The sequence below is a fragment of the Dermacentor andersoni genome, chromosome 1 (assembly GCF_023375885.2).
Source record: "Dermacentor andersoni chromosome 1, qqDerAnde1_hic_scaffold, whole genome shotgun sequence".
In the NCBI taxonomy this organism is placed as follows: Eukaryota; Metazoa; Arthropoda; class Arachnida; order Ixodida; family Ixodidae; genus Dermacentor; species Dermacentor andersoni.
In genome coordinates, this window is record NC_092814.1 from 127,922,170 (window position 1) to 127,944,007 (window position 21,838).

The 21,838-nt window shown below is 51.0% G+C and overlaps 1 protein-coding gene across 1 annotated transcript in view; it reads left to right on the plus strand.

The window, feature by feature from the left end:
* The window catches only part of LOC126544148 (N-acetylated-alpha-linked acidic dipeptidase 2-like), a 47,423-nt gene that overhangs the window by 24,797 nt on the left and 788 nt on the right, over nt 1-21,838 (plus strand). Inside the window, exons 7-8 of the mRNA XM_072287885.1 lie at nt 4,351-4,436; nt 15,190-15,271. Coding sequence (XP_072143986.1) covers nt 4,351-4,436; nt 15,190-15,271 — 168 coding nt within the window. The remainder of the gene's footprint in view (nt 1-4,350; nt 4,437-15,189; nt 15,272-21,838) is intronic.

Consider the following 21,838-nt stretch of genomic DNA (forward strand, 5'->3'; position numbering starts at 1 on the left):
TTCAGTGAAAGTGAGCATCCTCCCAATGCTCTCCACAACGCCAGAACAAACTCCATGAAAACAAACGCTCTAACCCCCTCTGTGCTCTCAACAGCACCATTACGGTTGTTGTACTAAACACGAAACACGCACCCGGTAAAGAGCCGGGGATACGTACAGACCTCCACAAATAGTATTCTCAAAGACACATTCAAAGAGAATAAACAGCTAAAGAATAGATTGCAAAGCAATTCTTAACAGTCATTCGGGCAGGCAAGACACAGCTGAGGCGAGCGAAGAAAATTTATATGTTGCCCTGTCTCGCTCCGTGTAAAATTCTGTCACTTGTCATTGGGTTTACCAACTTGCTGACATGCGTCGCATGACCGAACAAGTGTTTTAACCTCTTTCCAGCATCCTGGCCAATAGAAATCTTGCGCTAGCCTAGCCTTTGTCTTCTTGATACCGAAGTGACCCGCCCAAACATTCCCATGCGCTAACTCTAAAAGCTGTGGTCGGTACTTTTCTGGCACGAGTAGTTGGTCGTATGTCCGACCCTTGAAATACTGATATCTCCGGTACTTGAGACCTAACCTAGTGTAGAACGAGATGTTCTTTCGGGCCACTCCTTCATTTACATTAGCCTGCAGCACAGTTAGCGAAGGGTCACTTTTCTGTGCCGCGATAAGCGCCTTTCGTTCAACCCTACTAAGCTGCTCCCAGCAAAAGGAGGCGGGACTAAGCAGTGAACCTTCCACTTCAGCCCTAGGCGCCCCATTTTCCCGAGTCTCTAAAGGCTCCTGACCCACTGTCACTGATCCGGTAATTGATCCATCACAAGCATGAGCCATTTGCTTTTCATCAGCCGTATCTCCCGGCCTAGACTGCCGCTGTAAGGACGTAACGTTGTTAGTTTCCTTGTTTGAAGATGTGCTTTCACGTTTCATTGAGAGGGCGCGTGACCGCGATCACGTTAATGCCATGCAAGCGACACTGACAGAGAACGACCGGCCATCGTTTTCTAAAAGCTGCTCCGATTTGTTTGAAAAAAGGTATGAAGTGTGCGGGTAAACTTGGACTCACGGCTGCCTCCGTTTGCAGCCTTCCAAACGCGCCCTCGAGGGTTACCCTGGCAACTGGCAAGCACGCGCTCTTCTCTTCTGCGGCTTGTCTGATCCAGGCGCATTCCCCTGTACAGTCTCCGGGAGAAACACAGGACGGATGAGTAACATCCATGGTGACGGCGGAATCGCGAAGTGCCCTGCACATTTTTCCGTTTACCACAACATCCTGCATATATGGCTCGAGCAGCCTCAGATTTTCGTCCGACTGGCTAATGCTGGCGAACGCGATTTGCTCCTTGCAATTTGAGGAAATATGGCCTTCCTTTCCGCAACGGAAGCAGATAATTGGTCTCCGGGACTCGAACGCGCGCTCTACGTCTGCGTTAGCTTTAGCGGCCCCAGCTGACTGAACTGTCTCTGCTAGCCCTTCCCTCGCCACCTCAGCCTTAGTCGATACTCCTTTGCTGAACTCGTCACTCGTAGATGATTTCTTACTCGGCAAAACTGGGTTGCGAGGGGAAAACCGCTTTACAAGATAGTCCTTTTTTTCTAGCCTATCTTCCTGAACAGGTTTTCCTTGGAAGTTTCGGCGCGTGTAATATTCCTCCGCGAGCTGCGCTGCCTTCTCTAGGTCTACCTCTGGGAGCCTGTCCTGCAGCCAAAGTCTAACTTCCTCTGGAAGAACTCGGTAAAACTGCTTTAGTGCTATGCATTCAAGCACCTTGTCGTGGTTGCCATACACTTCTGCACTTTTGAGCCACTCTTTTAAGTTAGACTTTAACTCGTACGCGAACTCAGTGTGCAACTCGCTGCCCCTTTTTGCCTCTCTAAACCGCTGTCGAAATGCCTCGACGGAGAGGCGGTATTCGCGAAGAAGCGCGGCTTTTACCTTTCCATAGTTCTCGTAGTCTTCTTTAGACAAGCGTGCGAGAACTTCCGCGGCCTCTCCTTGGACAACCGAATGAAGTTTTTGAGACCGAAGGCTTTCGTCCAGCCCTATCTTTTCACACAGGCGTTCGAAATTCACGAGAAAAAGTGCGATATCACCGCCTATCCTGTACGGTAACATTAGGTCCTGTATTCTCAGTTTAGGCGTATCGTCTCCACCGGAAAGGGGACTTGAACACGCCAAACTTATTCGAATTTGCTCTATTTCCAGTTCTCTCAATTTAAGAGCATGATCTGGTTCTTCGCGCCTTTTTCTCTCCTCTGCCTCGTCGCACCTTTACTGCTCCTCTGCCTCCTCGAGCCTTTCTTTCTCGCTTCTCCTCCCAATAATTTCTCCCCAAACCTCTTCGACTTCCTCGTCAGTTACCCCTTGTGCCCTCAGAAGGTCAAGAATGGCTTTCTTTCGCCTTGCCGCGGCAACCGAGATGCCCATCTCCTGACAAATATCAAGAAAGTCCTGTATCCTCAGCTTCTCCATCGCGATCTGACGGCTCGTCTCTGGTTTTGCCTCTAAATTAGCTTTGCTTCCGAAGCCGGAAATTTATGCAAGGCCTGAAGCGAACTAAGACAGAACCACTACAACCCTTTCAGAATACTTGAGCAATGCTGCTTAACATTTACGTGTGCGACAAAGGTCTGGCGATGCGAAAGGCAAACGTCGGGCACTCACCCCTTCCAAAGTAGCTGACGCCGGTGGTCCTCGTGGCTGTCGTTGAGCGGTATAGCGGGCGTTATTTGACTTCGAATCCCACAGCTTGCCATCCAATGTTGTGACTTCGGGGTTGAGGACGAAAGTCGGACTCGTTCTGTAGACGAAGAAGAAACGAAAAGCTTTATACAATATTTACAGATAGTGGATGATAGCCTACAGGTAGCAGTAGGAGCGCATCAGACCGACTGGGCAGCTGCAAGCGACTCTGCTTTCACAAAGGGCTGGTTCTCCCTTAAATCCCTTCGGCGACACCTCGTCGGCAGGAACCGGTTTGGGCGAGTTCTCGTCGGCAGGAACCAGGCAGGGCAGGGTGATGACCTCGCCCGCGTCGAATTCTCGATTCGTCGCGGAGATGTCTGGGCGCCGCGGAGATGGCTGGGCGCTTCTTGAAGTCACCTCCCGTGTCGAATTCTCGATTGGTCGCGGAGGAGTGGGAGCACTCGTCGCCTCGTGGTCGCCACGTGGTGCTCGTAGTATGGCACAACACCTCCTTACGCATGTGCCCTGCGTGCCAAATAATTTCCTTTAGATATTGGCAGGCACTTATAGGCATTTTTTTTCTCACCAGAAATTTCGCATTTATCAGCACCTGCGTTTTGCGGCGTCTTTTTGCCACTAAGCAACCACGGCGGGTCTTTTATACGTCTATCGCTTCAAGTGATCGTGCGTGGGGCGATAGCTTCTTTTGGCATAAGATCCACCTCAATTTCCCATGCTATGTGCAGAGTGCAGGCTATGTATGACTAAACATGGGCGGTGCCTCGACGCAGTGGCGTAGCCAGGGGGTGGCACAACACGCATGTGCCCCTGCCGAAATTTCCGTGTTAGTATGCGGCCTGCACCCTCCCCCTCCTGGTTCCCGGTCAAGTGGGCGCCCCCCCCCCCCCCCCCACCCACCCGAAAGAAATGTGGCTACGCCAGTGATTCGACGTCTTTTGAGTTAAAACGCACCCAGGAGCATGCGCGGCTATAGGTGTGTAGTGTGTACGTACAGAGTGCACAGTGCTTTACATAAGAGGCAACTTTCTGCACCGCCGTACCCCGAAATCACGCCCCCTGCGCTGCGAGAAATGGTGCGCGCTCGTTGACTTTTGGAGATCTGTGGTTATTGAAAAGTCACGAAAGTGAAGAGCTCCGAAAAAAAAGGAGTGTTAATAAGTGTTACCTGGAACATCAATGCATTTCGCCACAGTTTCTGAGGGGGTATTTCTCAAATGTCACGCACATAAATTCTGCTAGATGGATAAGCCTTCGTTACTACTTGACATGGATTGCGCACTTGGGACGCGTGCCCTGGAATGCATTAAAAGGTCAGTGAAACGTTTTTTTTTAATTAACTAGCGCAACACTGCGACTTATCGTGCAAATAATCCGGCTCATGCGACCTACCATACCTGCCACTGGCAATCTATAATAAGTCTGTTTCCGCCATAAGCGGTCATGCCCTACACGTCAACAATGACATTAGGCCTTGTTCATTGAATGTTCACCGCGAAATTGGCAACACTATAGTACAAAATCGAAACTATCCCTGCTGTCTAGGTTGTGCGTTCTTACCTGAAGTCAGTACAATTGAAATACGAAGCCGCGTCGCCGTCCGCGCGGAATTACCATGGACGTAAACAAATGGCTGCATTTCTCGACCAGGTGCATCCAGATGGACGGGAGGAAACGCTGAAGTCTACCTGGCAGTCGCAACCTCACACCTCAAAAAACGCTGACGGGGAACCAATGTAAGTTTTTTCACAATGCGCAGTCTCACACTGCAAACTACTTTATACCCTTAAGGGTCCCTAAGGGTGCAAATTGGTCTATCGCTCACATTCTTACACCCCTAGTGAGTCAGAAAAAAATCACTCTTAAACGGGCAAATTGGTTTACAGCGCAGAGAACCTCATGGACCTAGAAAGCGAAATAACACACTCGGAATACGAAATCACGCGAAACAATGCTCGTCGTGAGGCCCGACTTACCAGCAGAGCACACTACCGAGGAGCGAGTGTCAAAACTTTGTAGTATCCTGCTCCCACGTGACCACCTGCTGAGTCGTGACGTCAAGACACAATCATCTCCATGCAAACGAAACGGGAACTGGCTGTAGAAAATCTATAGTAAATTATTTCAGGCATCTGAAGCTTTTCAGTATTTTTCTAGAGTTATACATGCGGGAATATTATGTAAGCACTCATCTAACATGTTGCGCCCTTATTTCTTTCTTTCTCTACGCGATATAAGATATAGTGAGCTTAGTGTAATAACGACAGAAATACGGAAAGAGAAACATGTTCGTTGGAAAGGAAAAAAAAGGAAACCGAAATGCTGGTGTAACAGGGAGATACGCGATGCAATAGCCCAACGACAGAAAGCATCCCGAGAGCACAGGCAGGCAAAGAAGGCGCAGTTGCCGCAGGATGAAGTAGCCAGTACATGGGAAATATATCGGGAGAAAAAGTCTATGGTTCAAATACTGGTGCAAGCAAAGATAAAAGGTGAAAGTGAACGTTGGTTGTCAGAAATACGTGAGAAAAAGAAGGCCGCACCTAGAATATTTTGGAACCACATAAAACTATTAGGCAGGAAGTCAACAACAATACAACAACATATCCTAGACAAAGATGAAAACAGACTGGAAGGAGAAGCGGCAATAAATTACATCCGAAAAATAACAGCCGAATCTTTCCAAGGCAATGCCGACGTTGTATTTCAAGAAAAAAAGAGCATGAAAGAGACGCAGGTGGAAAAGGAGCTGGTGCTGACAAATTTCAACTGGAAGAAAGCCGAAGAGAAAATTCCTAAGGGCACAGCTACAGGGCTAGACGAGGTTCCCGTTAGGCTGATTAATGAACTAGGACCAAAAAGTAAGGAAGCTCTGGTGAAAGCAGTGGAAAAAAAAAATTTAAAAACAGTTGGCAACAAAGTAGAATGAATTTAATTTATAAAGGTAAGGGGGAGAAAGATAGCATTCACTCGTATAGACCGTTGATCATTACATCGGTAATATACAGGCTAGCAATGCAGGCAATCAAATTAAAGCTTCAAGCATGAGCAGAGAATAATGGCATATTGGGAGAACTTCAGAATGGCTTCAGAATAGGTAGGGTATGAATAGAATAGGTAGGGGGTATGAGCCATTGCGTTGCTGAATGAACGTGTTCCACGTCAGCTCTCTGAATTTTCACTAATTGCGCCGGTTATTCAACTCGGATCTTCATGAAAGCGCATCGACCGGATGTATGAACCTACGTGGACCACCGGGATACCCAATTCCGAGGTAGGCGTCCATTTCTTCGGTAATTAGAGCCGATTTTGTGACCCACGAAGAGCGCCCACCGGCCTCGGCTTCGGCCGAGGGAAGCGGTAGGCCTACTCTCAGGCCGCATCGAGCCGCAGCCAATTACCGACCAATCGCTAATTTGGCAAGCGGACAGGGACCCAATATGTCGACCGCTATGAGAATTGAGGTCGATGGCGAAGAAATTTCGCCGGATCAGCTCACGAGAGCCGAGGGGTGGAAAACCGCCGGCGAGAAGTTGAAGCAAAGGAGCCACGCAAGCCAAGATGGCGCTGAATCCACAGTTGACGTCAGCAACAGACGTGGCGATGACATCTATGGCACCACCGACAAGAGCCTTCGTCACAGGATGACGCGGGTAAACAAGGGCAAGCTGCTCAAGGGCGCGAGAATGCCAGACCTCCCGCGCGAAGACGTGAAGATTGTAATGCGGCCACGCGGCGGGCTTCAAGTGAGCGATGTGGCCCGGGTCGAAATCAGCCGAGCCATTACTGGGGCAGCCCAAGTCGAAGCAACTGCAGCAAGAGAAGATATTATTTGTCCAAACCATCAACAGAACATAATCGTCGTGAGTACCTCGAAGAGGGAGCACGCCGACAAGTACGCCATGGTGAAACGCATCGACATTCGAGGAACGGCCCACGAGGTGAGCACTTACGAATCGGCGCCTCACGGAACAGTTAAAGGAGTGATACGGGGCATCCCGCTAGAGGACACCGCCCAAGAAATTCAAGACCTAGTGGTGCACAAGCACAACCCGACGGCGTTGCAGGCGAAACGGATTGGCAAGACCAGATCCGTGGTGATCGCCTTCGAGGGACCCAAGGTACCCAATTACGTGCGTTACGGGAACCTGCTCGTTCAATGTTCACTGCACCGCAAGCAGATCGACGTCTGCTACCAGCGCGGCCGCGTCGGACACCGAATGGACGTGTGCCCCAATCCCCAAAATCGCATCTGCCGGGGGTGCGGCATCGCCAACCCGGACAAAGAGCATGCGTGCGTGCCCAAGTGCGGCCTGTGCGGCGGCAAGCATCTCACCGCCGACCGGGCCTGTAAGGCAAAATTTAAGACGCCGTACGTGGTGCGGCGCCGGCGCTGGGAGCGGCGCCGGGCCATCGACGACAGCAGCCAAGAAAGAGCTCCTGCAGGCCGACCCCAACGCAGCACCTCTTCGCGGAGCCGTTCGAGAACGCCGGCCCGCAAGGGCAGCCACCAAAGCCGCCAACGATCGAGATCCCGTTCCCGGGATGGCCCGAACAGGGCCGACCAGGCGCCATCGGCCGGCTCCAAGGACGGCCGCCGCTGGGAGACGATGGGGAAAGGAGGCAGTCGTAGCTCGAGCGCAAGACGCCGGGGGTCCCGTTCGAGGTCCCGGACCAGATCAAGAACCCGGGTCGAGTCCAACCAACGAGGGATACTCGCCGAGAAAAAGGTGGGCTGGACCAACAGGTCTTCCGTCGCTCTTGGGAACGACAGAGAGTTCCCACCCCTCAACCCTACCCCACCTTCCCCCTCTAACCAAAACGCCGCAACACGCCAAGAGTGCGGCGAATGTACAGAACTTAAAAGACTAATCGAAAGGCAAAACACCCAGATTCAGGAACAGAATGTGCAGATCAGAGCACTCATGAGTAAAATAGATGCGCTAGTTAGCGGCAACTCAGCAACTAAAATAACCAAAACGAGCACGGTGCCCGAGGACGCCAACGAGAAACGCAAGGTGCCGCGGAGGGACCCCCTCTCACCCCGGCAAGAGCGGAGAGGAGATGCGCAGCCCATGCAACAAGCATTGAATGTTCAAGAAGAGATGGACGCTGAAACCACCGCTGACTGCAAGACGGCAGCAGCGGCACCGCAGACGTCACATCAACAACAGCAACCGCCGCAAGAGGGCAAACTGGCAGCGATACTCGCAGCCATCAATCAAATTAACGAGAATCTCGGCAATATGAATGCCAGGTTAGAGGCCTTCGAGGGTCAAATAAAGATCCTGTCAGTCAAGCACGAACGACTGGCGGCGAAGACAGCGACAATCACCGTGAAGAACAAGTTCGCAGCGCTAAGGAATGAACGCGCCAATAAAGTCAAGGAATCGATCGCGTACAGGCGCGGTCGCATCAAAACGTTAAAGGAAGATGGCGCAGACGCCGAACAGTAGAAAGCAAATCCGCGGGGGGGAAACAACGATCATTTACCAATGGAATTGCAGGGGCATCCGCACCAAGGAAGCCGAGTTACAACTTCACATAGATGGGCTCGACCAGAAACCGGATCTGATCGCGTTACAAGAGACACACGGCAGACCCAGACTCCCGGGTTACGTGACCTACACGGATCCGACGGAAGGCGGGACGGCGTTACTGGTGCGCACCAACATAGCAGCCACCCAGCACCTCACGGCGCAAAAGGGCTGCGAACACACGCTGGTCGAGGTTCACACAAGGACTATTGGCAGTGCCGGAAACCTGTTTGTAATGAGCGCATACTGCAGACCGTCACAAAGGCAGTACGACTTCGAAACAACAGTAAGCCAGGCGAAGAGGTTGGCGGGGAACAGGCCGCTCCTGGTCCTAGGCGACTTCAACGCCCCTCACACTACATGGGGTTACAAATACCAATCTAAACGAGGCAAGGCTCTAGCACAGGCAATGGAGGACCAAGGAATGGCGCTCCTTAATGAACCGGGCGTCGTCACCCGAAAGGGAAACAGCGTCAACAGGGACACCACCCCGGACCTGTCGTGGATGGCGGGCTCCCTAGAAGTGGCCTGGCGGAACGAAGACGTAGACCTGGGCTCCGACCACAGCATCATAAGTGTAACGATCAAGGGACCAAGGTACCGGGCAGCCCTCGGCAAAGCCCGGATCACCGACTGGGACCGAATGCGCAAGCACACGGACGAAGAAAACGAGACCTGCGGAGAAAACGAGGAGGAGGGCAGACATCAAACGTACGCAGAATGGGCGCGAGAACAAAAGATCGCGCTCGACAGATTTACTCAAGAAGTTGTAACAACGATGCAGACGCCCTTCGTCGACGCCAAACTAGCACACATGTGGGAGGCGCGGCACTCGCTCACGCGAAGATGGAAGCGTCAACGACGAAACAAGAAGCTCGTCAAACGCATCGCGCTCCTCAACAAACAGATCGCTGAATACGCAACCAAGCTGTGCCGAGAGAACTGGATGAGTACGTGCGACGGGCTGCAGGGAAAGCTCTCGGCGCGCAAGACCTGGTGCCTGCTCAGACACCTGATCGACCCGTTGAGCAGCAAGACCGCAACCAACCGCAACCTCACCAAAGTTCTGAACGCTTACGATGGCAACGGCCAAAGGCTCATTGAAGACCTCAAGGCGATCTATCTCAAGACGGAGAGAGGGCGGTTTCCGATACCGGACGAGTACGGGGGACCGGAAAATCCGGCATTGGATGAACCGTTCACCATCACGGAACTATTAACAGCCATAGACGAGAGTAATAAGACGAGCGCACCCGGAACGGACGCCATTACATACAAGCTGCTCAATAACATGAGTGATGCGGCGGCACACGGGCTCCTGGGTCACATCAACAGAACCTGGGAAAGCTCGAGATTGCCCGCAGAATGGAAAGAGGCCGAGGTACGGTTCATACCTAAACCCGGTAAACCTCTGACGATCGAGAACATGCGCCCTATCTCGCTCACGTCCTGTGTGGGCAAGGTCATGGAACGCATGGTTCTCAGAAGACTTCAAGCACACCTGGACGAGACAAATCAGATGCCAGCGACCATGTATGGTTTCCGACAGCACCTGAGCACCCAAGACGTCCTGATCCAATTACACGAATTAGTGATTAAAAGAGCAACGAGGCACGCGCCCCGGGGTATACTGGCTTTGGACCTGAAAGGGGCCTTCGACAACGTGTCCCACGCCAGCATGCTCGAGAACCTGCGCAAGACTGGTTGTGGCCGCAAGACCTACGGCTATATTAAAGATTTCCTAACCAATAGAACAGCAACTATCCGGATAGGAAATGAACGGTCAGAGCCTGTGGAGCTCGGAGACAGGGGTACCCCACAGGGGTCTGTCCTGTCGCCTCTGCTTTTCAACCTAGCACTCCTGCCCCTGCCCGAACTACTCAATCAGATCGAGGGCGTGGACCACGCGTTCTATGCCGACGATATAACGGTGTGGACGAACCGCGCGGGGTCCGACGCCTGGGCGGAGGAAGCCTTGCAGAGAGCGGCAACGACCGTCCATGAGTATGCCACGACCTGCGGCCTGAGCTGCGCTCCACAGAAATCGGAGCTGCTCATGGTACAGCCCGGAAGACCGAAGAAAGAGCCGCCGCCAAACATAATCATCACCATCGACGGCACAGTGATCAAACCAACGCAGCAGATCCGGATACTGGGCCTTCTGTTGCGCAGCGACGGCAAGGCGCACGCAGCCGTCAACAAAATCAAGACCACATCGGAGCAAGTCCTGAGCATGATCCGGAGAGTCACCAACCGGAACAGAGGAATCAAAGAAGAAGACGCACTGCGCCTGGTGCAGGCATTCGTCGTGTCACGCGTAACGTACTCCGCCCCGTACCTCCAGCTTGCGAAGGTGAACCGCGAGACGCTGAACACGACGATAAGGAAAGCAGTGAAACTCGCGATGGGCATCCCAGTCTACTCGTCAACGCAGAAGCTGCTGGAAATGGGTGCCCACAACACGGTGGAAGAGCTGGTGGAAGCACACCTATCCCACCAGAGAGTAAGGCTGAGCCGGACAGAGCACGGTCGGGCCGTCCTACGCAAGATAGGATGGCAAATTGAACAGCAACCGACAACGGAGCCACTCCCCACAACGTGGAGAGACATTATTAAGACCAAGCCTCTCCCCCGGAACATGCAGCCGGGGAGGAACGACGAGAGACGCTCTGCGCGGGTCAAGGCAATGGCTCGACAGCTGGAAAAGGACCCAGAGGTTCTCTACGCGGACGCCTCGCTTCCCAAGCACGGAACCAGAGCAACGGCGGTCGTCACCACCATCGATAAACTGGTCACAGGCGCGTCGATACGGACGACGAATATAGCCGAAGCAGAAGAAGTGGCCGTGGCCCTCGCACTCGCACAACCGGGAGTGAGGACCGTGGTCACAGACTCCCAGACCGCCTACGCAAGCTACCGCAAGGGGAACATCTCTCCCGCGGCACTAGCGATCCTCACCAAATGCAAATCACCGGGACGGGCCGTTGAGCTCGTGTGGGTCCCGGCTCACTCGCAAGTGGAAGGCAACGCACTCGCCGACCACTATGCCCGAGAACTGTCAATCCGGGCCGAGGACGAGCCAGAGCTACCGCACCCCGTGACAAGCTACAAAGAAATCACGCAAATGTACAGAAGCGGCAGATGTAGGCTTCCCCGTCCGCATCCGCAACTCAGCCGACAGCAGCAAACGATCTTGCGACGCACGCAAGCGGGGTCGCTAGCGCATCCCGTGCTCTTGCACAAGATGTTCCCAACAGAGCATGACACTTTATGCCCTTTTTGCAGACGGTCAAAAGGCACTCTAGCACACATCATTGCAGAGTGCACTAAGCTCAAGAACCCCCCACCATCCCTACCCCCCACCCTCCCCAGCCCCAACCCCCCCGAGCGATGGGAGACCTTGTTGTCCAGCCCCGACCTACCGACCCAGCTCGCGCTGGCGGCTAGGGGCCAGGAACTGCTGGACGCATATGGGACCTGAGAATAAGGTTCCACCCCATCTGGTGCCAGCGCGCACCAACCGTCACTAAGCGCTCAGTTCAAAAGTTGATTCTCTCTCTCTTCAGAATAGGTAGGCGTATAGATAATAACTTATTTCTTCTTACTCAGTGTATTGAAATATCTAAAGTAGAAAGCAGACCGTTATATGTGGCGTTTTTAACATTACAGGAGCCTATGACAACGTAGACCGCCACATTTTGTGGGATATTCTGAAAAGGGAAGGCTTAGGTGACGATTGTCTACAGCTTTTGAGAGAGATTTGCCTAGAAAATACCATTTGCGTTTAATGGGAACGGATGAGGAGCGAGGAGAAAGTTCATATCAACAAGGGACTGAAGCAGGGGTGCCCTTTATCCCCACTGCTGTTTATGATGTACATGGTGAGGATGGAGAGGGCGCTAGAAGGAAGTAATATCGGTTTTAATCTCTCATACAAACAGGCGGGTACAGTAGTACAGCAGCAGCTTCCAGGTTTATTTTATGCGGACGATATTGTGTTGCTAGCTAACGAGCAAAGTGGTTTGCAACGTCTGGCCAATATCTGTGGACAGAAAGGCAACAATTTAGGTTTGAAATTTAGTGTTAGAAAATCAGGTGTTATGGTATTCAATGAAAACAGTGGAGACAGTGGAGATACAGGGCCAGGAAATAGCTCGGGTAACAGAGTATAAATAACTTGGTATATAGATAAACGAAGGCAATAGATACCTGGAAACACAGGAAAAAACAATAACAGTGAAGGGGAAGAGAAATTCAGCCATAATGAAGCACAGAGCGCTATGGGGATACAATAGGTACGAGGTCCTCCGAGGTATGTGGAAAGGTGTAATGGTACCAGGACTTACTTTTGGAAATGCGGTTGTTTGCTTTAAATCAGGGGTACAATCAGGACTCGACGGGAACCAAAGGTCAATGGGTCGCCTCGCATTGGGCGCTCACGGGAAGTCTACAAATGGAGCTGTGCAGTGTGATATGGGTGGGACTGGTTTTGAAGTGAGGGAAGCTCGCAGTAAAATTGAGTATGAGGAACGGCTGAGGAATATGGAGGAAGGTAAATGGGCTGGGACAGTGTTCAGGTATCTGTACAGGAAAAACATTGATTCACAGTGGAAAAAAAGAACTAGGAAGCTTACCAGCAAGTATGTGGCCTGTAGTGTGGGCAACACAGTAACAAAGAAGGTCAAGCGGAAATTCGTCAGAGAGGCTGAAATAATCTCACGGGTGGCGGCAATGGAAAAGAAACCTGCCATGAGTAACTACTTAAGAGGAAAAACGAAATCAGGAAAGAAACAATTTATGATAACTCAAAGGGAAGCTCATTACTTTTCGAAGCGAGATCGGGATGCCTTAGAACACGCACCTATAAAGCGAGAAATAAGACAGAAGAAGAAGCGTGTGCTTGCTGCGGTAAAACTAGGGAGACTATGGAGCATGTTTTATTAGAATATGAAGACGTCTACCCAGCGGTCGATTTAGGTGCCACTGGCCTCCTTGAAGCACTTGGGTTCAGCGAGAGCAGTGGAAAAGTAAACATGTCCGCAGTAGGCATTAGTAAGAGGCGATTGGAGGATTGGTGGAATAGAAGTAGGCAAACGACAAAAAACGGAGACGTACAAAAGCACAGTTCGCAATAGGGCATCACAAAATTTGGTTGTAGGAGTTCATAGTGCTTTTTTTTTTCTTTTTTATTGTTTAACCTAGGTAGGACATTAGGCAGTATAATAGCGAGAGCTTGGTGCCGCAACCCACCGCCCCGTTCCAAAGGGGACGCTCATAACATCCATCCATCCGTCCGTCCGTCCGTCCGTCCGTCCGTCCGTCCGTCCGTCCGTCCGTCCGTCCGTCCATCCATCCGTCCATCCGTCCATCCGTCCATCCATCCATCCATCCATCCATCCATCCATCCATCCATCCGCCACCATATGAAGGAGTTGAAGGTCGTAGAGAGGAACTTGGGAGGAATTAGGTGAACAGGGTTTATTTACATTATTTACAATTTAAACAAGACATACATCGACAGTCTAGCGTGGCTCCCAATGGAGCCCGCAAGACGAAGCATACAGCAATCGAGCACACAGCTCACGGGTACATTTCGAGCACGACAACGAGCACCCTCTAGCAGCCGATAATCGCTGCTTATAAGCACTCCGTTCGACGACATCGTTCGATGTCATCGCAGACTACACACCTTTTTGGAGGAGGAGGGCTCACACACATGTGCCGCACAGGTTTCAGTGCTCTCTCGAGGGCAGACGACCTTTGCAGCGCAGTCGTCGTGGTATCCATTGTCTGGCGTCCCCGTAGTCAGGTGGTCACGCCCGACCCCAGCCGGCGCCGCTAAATTCCAGAGCTGCCTTTTTCCTGTAGTCGCCACGTGTGTCAGCAGACTGTGACGAATCCTGGGGCCCCCGTACCGCAAAGCACCCTTTTGCCAGGCGGCTCCCCCTGCCGCAGAGAGACCATGACGACCCGGCAAATTAACCAACAATGCACGGGGCGCCAAACGTGGACAGCCCTGCTGTCGTCACCGATCCTCCAAACGCGGCGCATAGTCGGTTAGCGTTGTCGTCCTCGCTCGTTCTCTGAAGGGCGCCGCCACCGCGGGTAGGTCGAAGCACGTGCAGCGGGCTGAAATAGCCCGCACGTTGCCACCCCGGCCGGCCATTCCTAACATGACGTACTAGACCTGCGACATAGCGTCCAGCAAGAGAACGCCATATTTACTCACCTGCGCCGTAATCAGACCTCGTCTATTTCTTACTTAAAAACACCTGTGTTTCTTCTGCAGTGCTGCAGGTTGGTTCTTATTTCATAGAAAAACGAAAGGCATTATTCAACCTGATGCTTGTGCGGCGCAGGCCAAGCTCCGCAGCCTATTCACTATTCACTGCTTATTCACTATTCAATATATCACTATTCACTGCTTGCTTTTGCACTTGGAACAAGATAATGCAACGCATTTTTGCATATAACCGATGACAGGAAATTGTCCTGTGGAAATTTGAGCGAAATCGGAGATTATTATTATTATCACTATCATTATTATTATTATCATTATTATTATTATTATTATTATTATTATTTTTACTTCTGCGAAAACTGCCATACCTTCTTTGACACTTAGCAATTCTTTTTTTAGCGTCGAGCGCCTGCAACGGCGTTGCAGGCGCTCGACGCTAATGCAAGCTTGGAACCAAGGCTTGCGGCTCCGGTAATCCGGGAACGCAAAGCGCTTGGGGCACTCTAAGCTTGTGTGCCTATATTCTAAAATTCCCAAATACTTGACGCCACATGTGCACAACGTCACGAAGCTCCCTTCACCTGTTATCGTTTCCATTATCTTACGGATACCATTACGCAGGAAAGCTAAACAACGAGAGGTCTAGGTTATCAAGGCAGTTTGCGTTCCTGGCGGGATGATCGACTAATTTCCCGGTTTGTTTGCCTGCAGGGCGCTGCCCGTGACCGGCCATTCAGACGACGGTCCGTTCGCTTTCGCTGCTGGGATGCCTACCCTCGCTGTGTCCTTCGGTGTGAGTTTTGCACAGTTTCAAGAGCCCTGCAAATTGTCTTACAGCCTCTTGAATGCGATTAGCATTCTTTGGATACTTCACGCACTTTTTGGTGTGGCGGCATCTATTTATCGAACCTCTCTCATGGCGCTTTTCAATTAAAAAAGAAAATTCTTTAAAATTTATAAAGTGCCAGGTGGATTCGTACGCGCGTCACTCAGACTCCTAAAGCACAATAGCCCGACGCTTTACCGCGATGTGCCACAAATCCCTGCGGGGAGGGAAGGATTAATGGGACAATCCACTGGTAGATTTCAAGCGCTTCATATATACAGTGCTCTCGTGGTGCCGTTTACATTCGCCTGGTTCAATGAGAGCGACGCACTCCAGCTTGGAGGCCCTCCCATCTCCTACCTGGGAGCGCGACCGAAATCCCACAAGAGCTCTATCACGTAGCCACTCCGAATGCTCTGAGAGCAGCTAGCACGTTCGGCTGGGGCAGACTTTCCTAGGTTCTAACCTATGGAGGGCTCCGCATCGCTGCAAACCGAGTTGAACCGCGGTAGGAACCAGTCGAATGTGCCACAATTCTCAGTGCTGGCACGCGCCGGCGCGACACCTATCTAGGACGCCACACGTGGACTTCCCGGCGGCGCTGCTAGATGGCGCAGTGTGTCTAGTGGGAAGCGCTGCAGAGGAGCCCGGCTGCAGTACATGGATCATATGCACAGGAGCGCCACCAGTGCAATCTCGGAGGCCACGCAAGGAACTTCGCGGCGGCGCTGCTAGATGGGCAGTGTGTCTAGAGGGAAGCGCTGGAGAGGAGCCCAGCTGCAGTGCGCGGCTCATACACACAGGCGCACAACCAGTGCATTCTCGGTGGCCACGCAAGGGACTTCACGGCGGCGCCGCTAGATGGCGCAGTGTGTCTAGAGGGAAGTGCTTGAGTGGAGCCCGGCTGCAGTGCGCTGCTCATATGCACAGGCGCTCCACTAGTGCATTCACGGAGGCCACGCAAGAGACTTCGCGGCGCCGCCGCTAGATGGCGCAGTGTGTCTACAGGGAAGTACTGGAGAGGAGCCCAGCTGCAGTGCGTGGCTCATACACACAGGCGCGCAACCAGTGCATTCTCGGTGGCCACGCAAGGGACTTCACGGCGGCGCCGCTAGATGGCGCAGTGTGTCTAGAGGGAAGTGCTTGAGTGGAGCCCGGCTGCAGTACGCTGCTCATATGCACAGGCGCTACGCTAGTGCATTCACGGAGGCCACGCAAGAAACTTCGCGGCGCCGCCGCTAGATGGCGCAGTGCTTCTACAGGGAAGTGCTGGAGAGGAGCCCAGCTGCAATGCGCGGATCTACACACAGGCGCGCAACCAGTGCATTCTCGGTGGCCACGCAAGGGACTTCGCGGCGGCGCTGCTAGATGACGTAGTGTGTCTAGAGGGAAGTGCTTGAGTGGAGCCCGGCTGCAGTACGCGGCTCATATGCACAGGCGCTCCACCAGTGCATTCTCGGAGGCCACGCAAGAGACTTCGAAGCGCCGCCGCTAGATGGCGGCGGCGCTGCGACTGTTACATCGGAAAGAGGAAACCACGTAAGTGGTGGAATAAGGAAATAAATCAAGCTATAGAAGAGGGTAAGCAAGCGTCTAGGGATAATCGAGAAGCCAAAAAGGTTGGGATTACACGAAGAGGTGCTGCTTAGCTGGAACAAATACCGAGGAAAAAAAAGGGCGGCGAGCGAACTCGTGCAAGAGAAAGTTAAATGCACAAGTGAACGTTGGGTAAATAACATTTGCAAAAGCGACAAAGGCGCACCAAAAAGGTTCTGAGACCATGTAAGAGCACTCGCAGCTCCAACTGAAATTTTGCAAACGGCTATAAGGAATGAAGACGGTAACATCTTCGAAGGAGACGATGCACTGCGGTACATCAGAGACGTTATGAGGGATAACTACGGCACAAAAGAAATCGTAGTTAACACCCAAACAGATCCAGCAACAACAGAGAAGCCTGAGAGATCGAAATTTAGCATAGAAAACTCGAAAAATGCAGAAGATGTCCCTAATGCCACAGCCACAGGACCTGATAAAGTCCAAGTATGGCTAATTAAACACTTCGGTCCAAAGTAGCCAGGAGTTGCTGACTATTGCCATAGAGCAAGCAATTAAAACGAAGAGAATTCCAGTCGGGCGGCATGAAAGCAAGATGAACCTAATCTACAAAGGCAAGATTGATAAGGATAGAACGAGCTCGTAGGACAGTTACATTACCGTCGGTGATATATAGAAAAATTAAATTATGCCGTTTTGCGTGCCAAAACTACGATCTCATATTGAGGCACGCCATAGTGGCGGACTCCGGAAATTTGGACCGCCTGGAGTTCATTAACGTGCAGCTAATTCTAGTACTCCTGTCAAGCGCGCAAGTTAAGTGCACTTACGGAGAGTGCACTCGGTTTTAAGTGCATTTTCCCAAATCTAAACGTCGCAAACTGAGTGTACTCGCAGAAGAATGCACTCCGGTAGAAGTGCGTTCACGGAATGCACTTTGCTGGTCGACTGCCTAGCCTCGCCGCCAGCGGTTTCAACGATACAAAATGTAATACATAGAAAAAGGACACAGAAGTTCCTTCTAGCTGTTGAACAGCTTTTAACAAAATAATCAGAACAGAACTCGCTGATATTCTGTTCTAGCAGGATCAAATGCCGCCTCGTCGCACGCCACCATCTTGTTCTGGATTGGCTAGGCATTGGTCTTGGCCGACCTTGACTTGGAACGCTTATATGATAACAATATTTTCCTTTTTTGTTGAGTAAATATAGATTAACATTGTTTTTTATTTATAATACAACTAAAGCAATCGCTTTTTAGAAGGCTTTTTTTTATTTTAATCTACATCTTCAAAAAACATTATTTTAGTCTGTCGCCATTTTTTTTTTTTTTTTTTTTTAGTGCGAGTGCGCTCTGTTTTACCGTTTAGCGCCGCGTAGCCTAAAGTGTTACTCAAGGTCCCGAAGTGCACTCCCCGTAAGTGCCCTTAACTTGCCTGCCTGACAGGGGTGCCTGTTTCGCACGCCTGTTTTCGCATTTCGCCCCCATCGAAATGCGGCCGCCATAGCCGGGATTCGATCCCGCGACCTCATGCGTAGCACCATGGCAATGCAAGCCATAAAATTAGAAATTTAGAATTGGGTGGAAAAAATGATGCACTCCGGGAACTACAGAATGGGTTCATACCAGGCAGACGCTTAGAGGATAATATGTTTGTGCTAACTCAGAGCATAGAGATTTCAGTAGCTCAGAAAATACCTTAATGGATAGCATTCCTGGATATTGTCACGTGGTAGGGACAGTCAAGGACACAGTAGCAAAACTGTGAATTACGAAATTAACCGTTTATTGGGCGAACCTGTGCCTACAAAAGCAAGTTACACTCAAAGCACAACGATAGCGGCGAACACAGTTGGCGATAGTTGGAAAATCTGATCTGCCGGTCAAGCGCGTCGGCTTTTATACACGAGTCATCGTGTTCCAGGTTCCAGAGTAATCCCTGGCGCCTGCGTGTCTTCCAGCAAGTTCTACAAAATTCGCGTCGTACTTACATGCAGTCAGATTACGCAAGCTTCGGTGACAACAGACAGCAGATACAACCATCGATAACATTCCAAAACTTCTTATACATGCGGGCGCGTCCCACGCTGAGCGATAACATTTGTTATACGGTGAAAAGCGGTCACCCAAAAAAGATAAACGATTACACGTGTCAATGCCCCCCCCCCCCCCTAAAAAAATATCGTCGCGATACTAAAACAGGACGGCGAAAAACAAAAGGACACTTATTAAACAAAAGTAACAAAACAACAAAGAAACAAAGTCCAAAGTAACACAGTCCAAGAAAATTATGCATATCCAACGCACTGTGGGAATCGATGTAAGCGAAGCTTTCTGTGCCGTTTTCTTTGACGGTATCTAGCGGTGATGTTGACGGCGAATAAATAATTTCTTCAACGTTTTGTGAACACGAGAATGGTGAGTTGATGTTAACCGTTACCTTGCGTGCACCACTGCTGTTTGTCTGCGTAGTACACAAAACATTTGCGTGTTGTGCGCCATATTTCATAACCCCTGAGAGGGTTGGGAGGGTTGCCTCACATGGTACATCGCACCATGGCAGAAGCATTAAACTTGAATTGGATTATGGGGCTGTACGTGCCAAAACCACAATCGGATTATGAGGCAGGCCGTTGTGGCGCACTTCGGATTATATTGGCACCGTGGTCTTGGTGTTTTTTAATGTTTCCCTAAATCAAAGTCCGCGGGCGTTTGTTTTTTTTTTTTTTTTTTTATTTCGCCCCCGTCAAAAAGCAGCTGCCTCAGTCAAATCCGCGACCTCGAGCAATGCCATAGCCGCAAAACTATCGCGGCGGGCACATAAGTGTTGATTTGACGTGCGACCGCTTCCGTTGTGTCGCCTAGACCCTGTGGTGCGCATTAATTAAAGCGGCTCTGCTTCTGCACGCCCTGCGTAAGTTGTCCGCTAGACATATTTGCATGGTTTTATTTTTCAGAAATAGCAGAAACGCACCGTACCGTACCTTGAACTTAAGTTTAGCCAGCGTTTCCTTGCCTTCTAACGTCATCTTTTGCCTCCAAAGGGGACGCTCATAACATCCATCCACATCCATCCATCCATCCACGTTTTGCTTACAAGGAAATGACAAAAAATGGAAACGTACAAAAGCAAAGTTCGCAATGGAGGATCAGAAAATTTGGTTGTGGGAGTTCATAGGGTTTTCCGTTTTTTTCTTTTTTAATCTAGGTAGAACATTACGCAGTATAATAGCAAGATCTTGGTTGCGCAATCCACCGCCCCGTTCCAAAGGGGACGCTCATAACATCCACCAATCCATCCTCACGTTTACTCCTCCGCTAACCCGGCAATCCGTAAAGTATACCGGACACGCTAAAACTCTCTAACAAAAGTCGACAGTCATCATGCGATTAATGCTGCTTTTTTTTTTCTCCTGTCGCATCATGCAAGTGCGAGGCTAACCATCCTACAACGACGTAACCGGGCTATCAGATGGACGCAGCTAGTATATAAACGTCAACATTTGCGAGGGAAAAAAACTTTTACAAATTGTTGCGTTGTCAAATCAGTGTCACTACGTGACAAGAACGCCGAAAGGAAAGTCACAGCGTGTATCCTGTCAGCGAGCTACGACTCCTCACACTACTGCTCGTAGGCACTCTTACCGAGACGAATGTACTACTTGCGGACATCGCATGCAAAATATGTTCACATTCGTCACCTAGGTAGCCTGCTTCCTTGAAATTCAGCAGCGAAAAGCATACGAAAAAAGTCGCAGTTTCACATGAACGGTGAAGCATTGACAGCGATAACAAAGTATTAGACAACTACACAAAGTAAAGTATGTAATTTTATCGGCCGTATAAATTGCAGTAAACATTTATTAATTAACAAGCATGGTGCCACGTGAGCACTGGCAAACATGAACATTTCTCGCTCGATGACCGCGAACACGCGGTCAGAACGCTGCCGTGATTGCACCCGCCATCGATTACGTTAACGATAGGGCGTGTGGCCACGTATACGCTCAACGACACCATGTGCAGCCATGGCCGCGCTAAAGGAGGAGACACACTCTCACCTACCCTCTCCCCCGCCGCACGTTTGACCAAGTGACCTCCAACATTGTGCGCGCGAGATGACGGTGCGCATCACGCCGCCATCTTTCTCACCTCACCCTAGCCAACGCCTCCTAGATAACACAAGGCCGGTGCACTCCGATTTGGGACATCGTGATATACTTGGACCGAAATTTCCATTGCCAAGCCCAGCGTGACGAAGACGATGACTCCAAAACCACCGCGGCTCGATCGGGAGCGTCCCCATTAGATACTATGGCAGTCGGGCAAGGTAGCATGACGTCACGGATCGAAGTGCACCGGCCTTGTGTTATCTAGGAGGCGTTGCCCTAGCACGCTTTCCCTCGCACCCACAGCTTACGGCACGCGAGCGCGATCTTATCCCGTTTGGACGGAACTCACGGCGACCGCGACAATTCGTCTGGATTGTTCATATAACTGATAATAAGGTGCGGAAGTGTGCCGAGGGCTTCGCATAAAAGCATGACCAACAATATTAACGTGATAGCGTTAAGGGCCCCATGTCGCAGGAAATCCGGCGTCGGTGTCGGCTTCCGCGCCCGAGAAAATCCTCCCGAACCACGCAGGCCCTCCGCGTGGCGCATAGACGTTACTGAACTAACTGAATTTCTCAATATAAAATGCGTCAGGAAATTCGTAAAGTACGACTTACAACCTACAGACATGGTAGTGTCGGATTGTAATACACGAGAAAACATAATTCTGTTACGCGGAAACTCAAACACAAACCCCTTTTCCAGCTGCCGTCTGACGTACGTCTCAGTAGGAACGGCGTGGCCCGCTCGGTTCCTTGCAACGCCATAAAAAAAAAGAACCAGAAAGCTCGCCTTTGTGCATAGCGTTCGCCGCCAGCGTTTCCAGGAAAACATTACGGTTACAAAAGCTGCAGTTGCCGG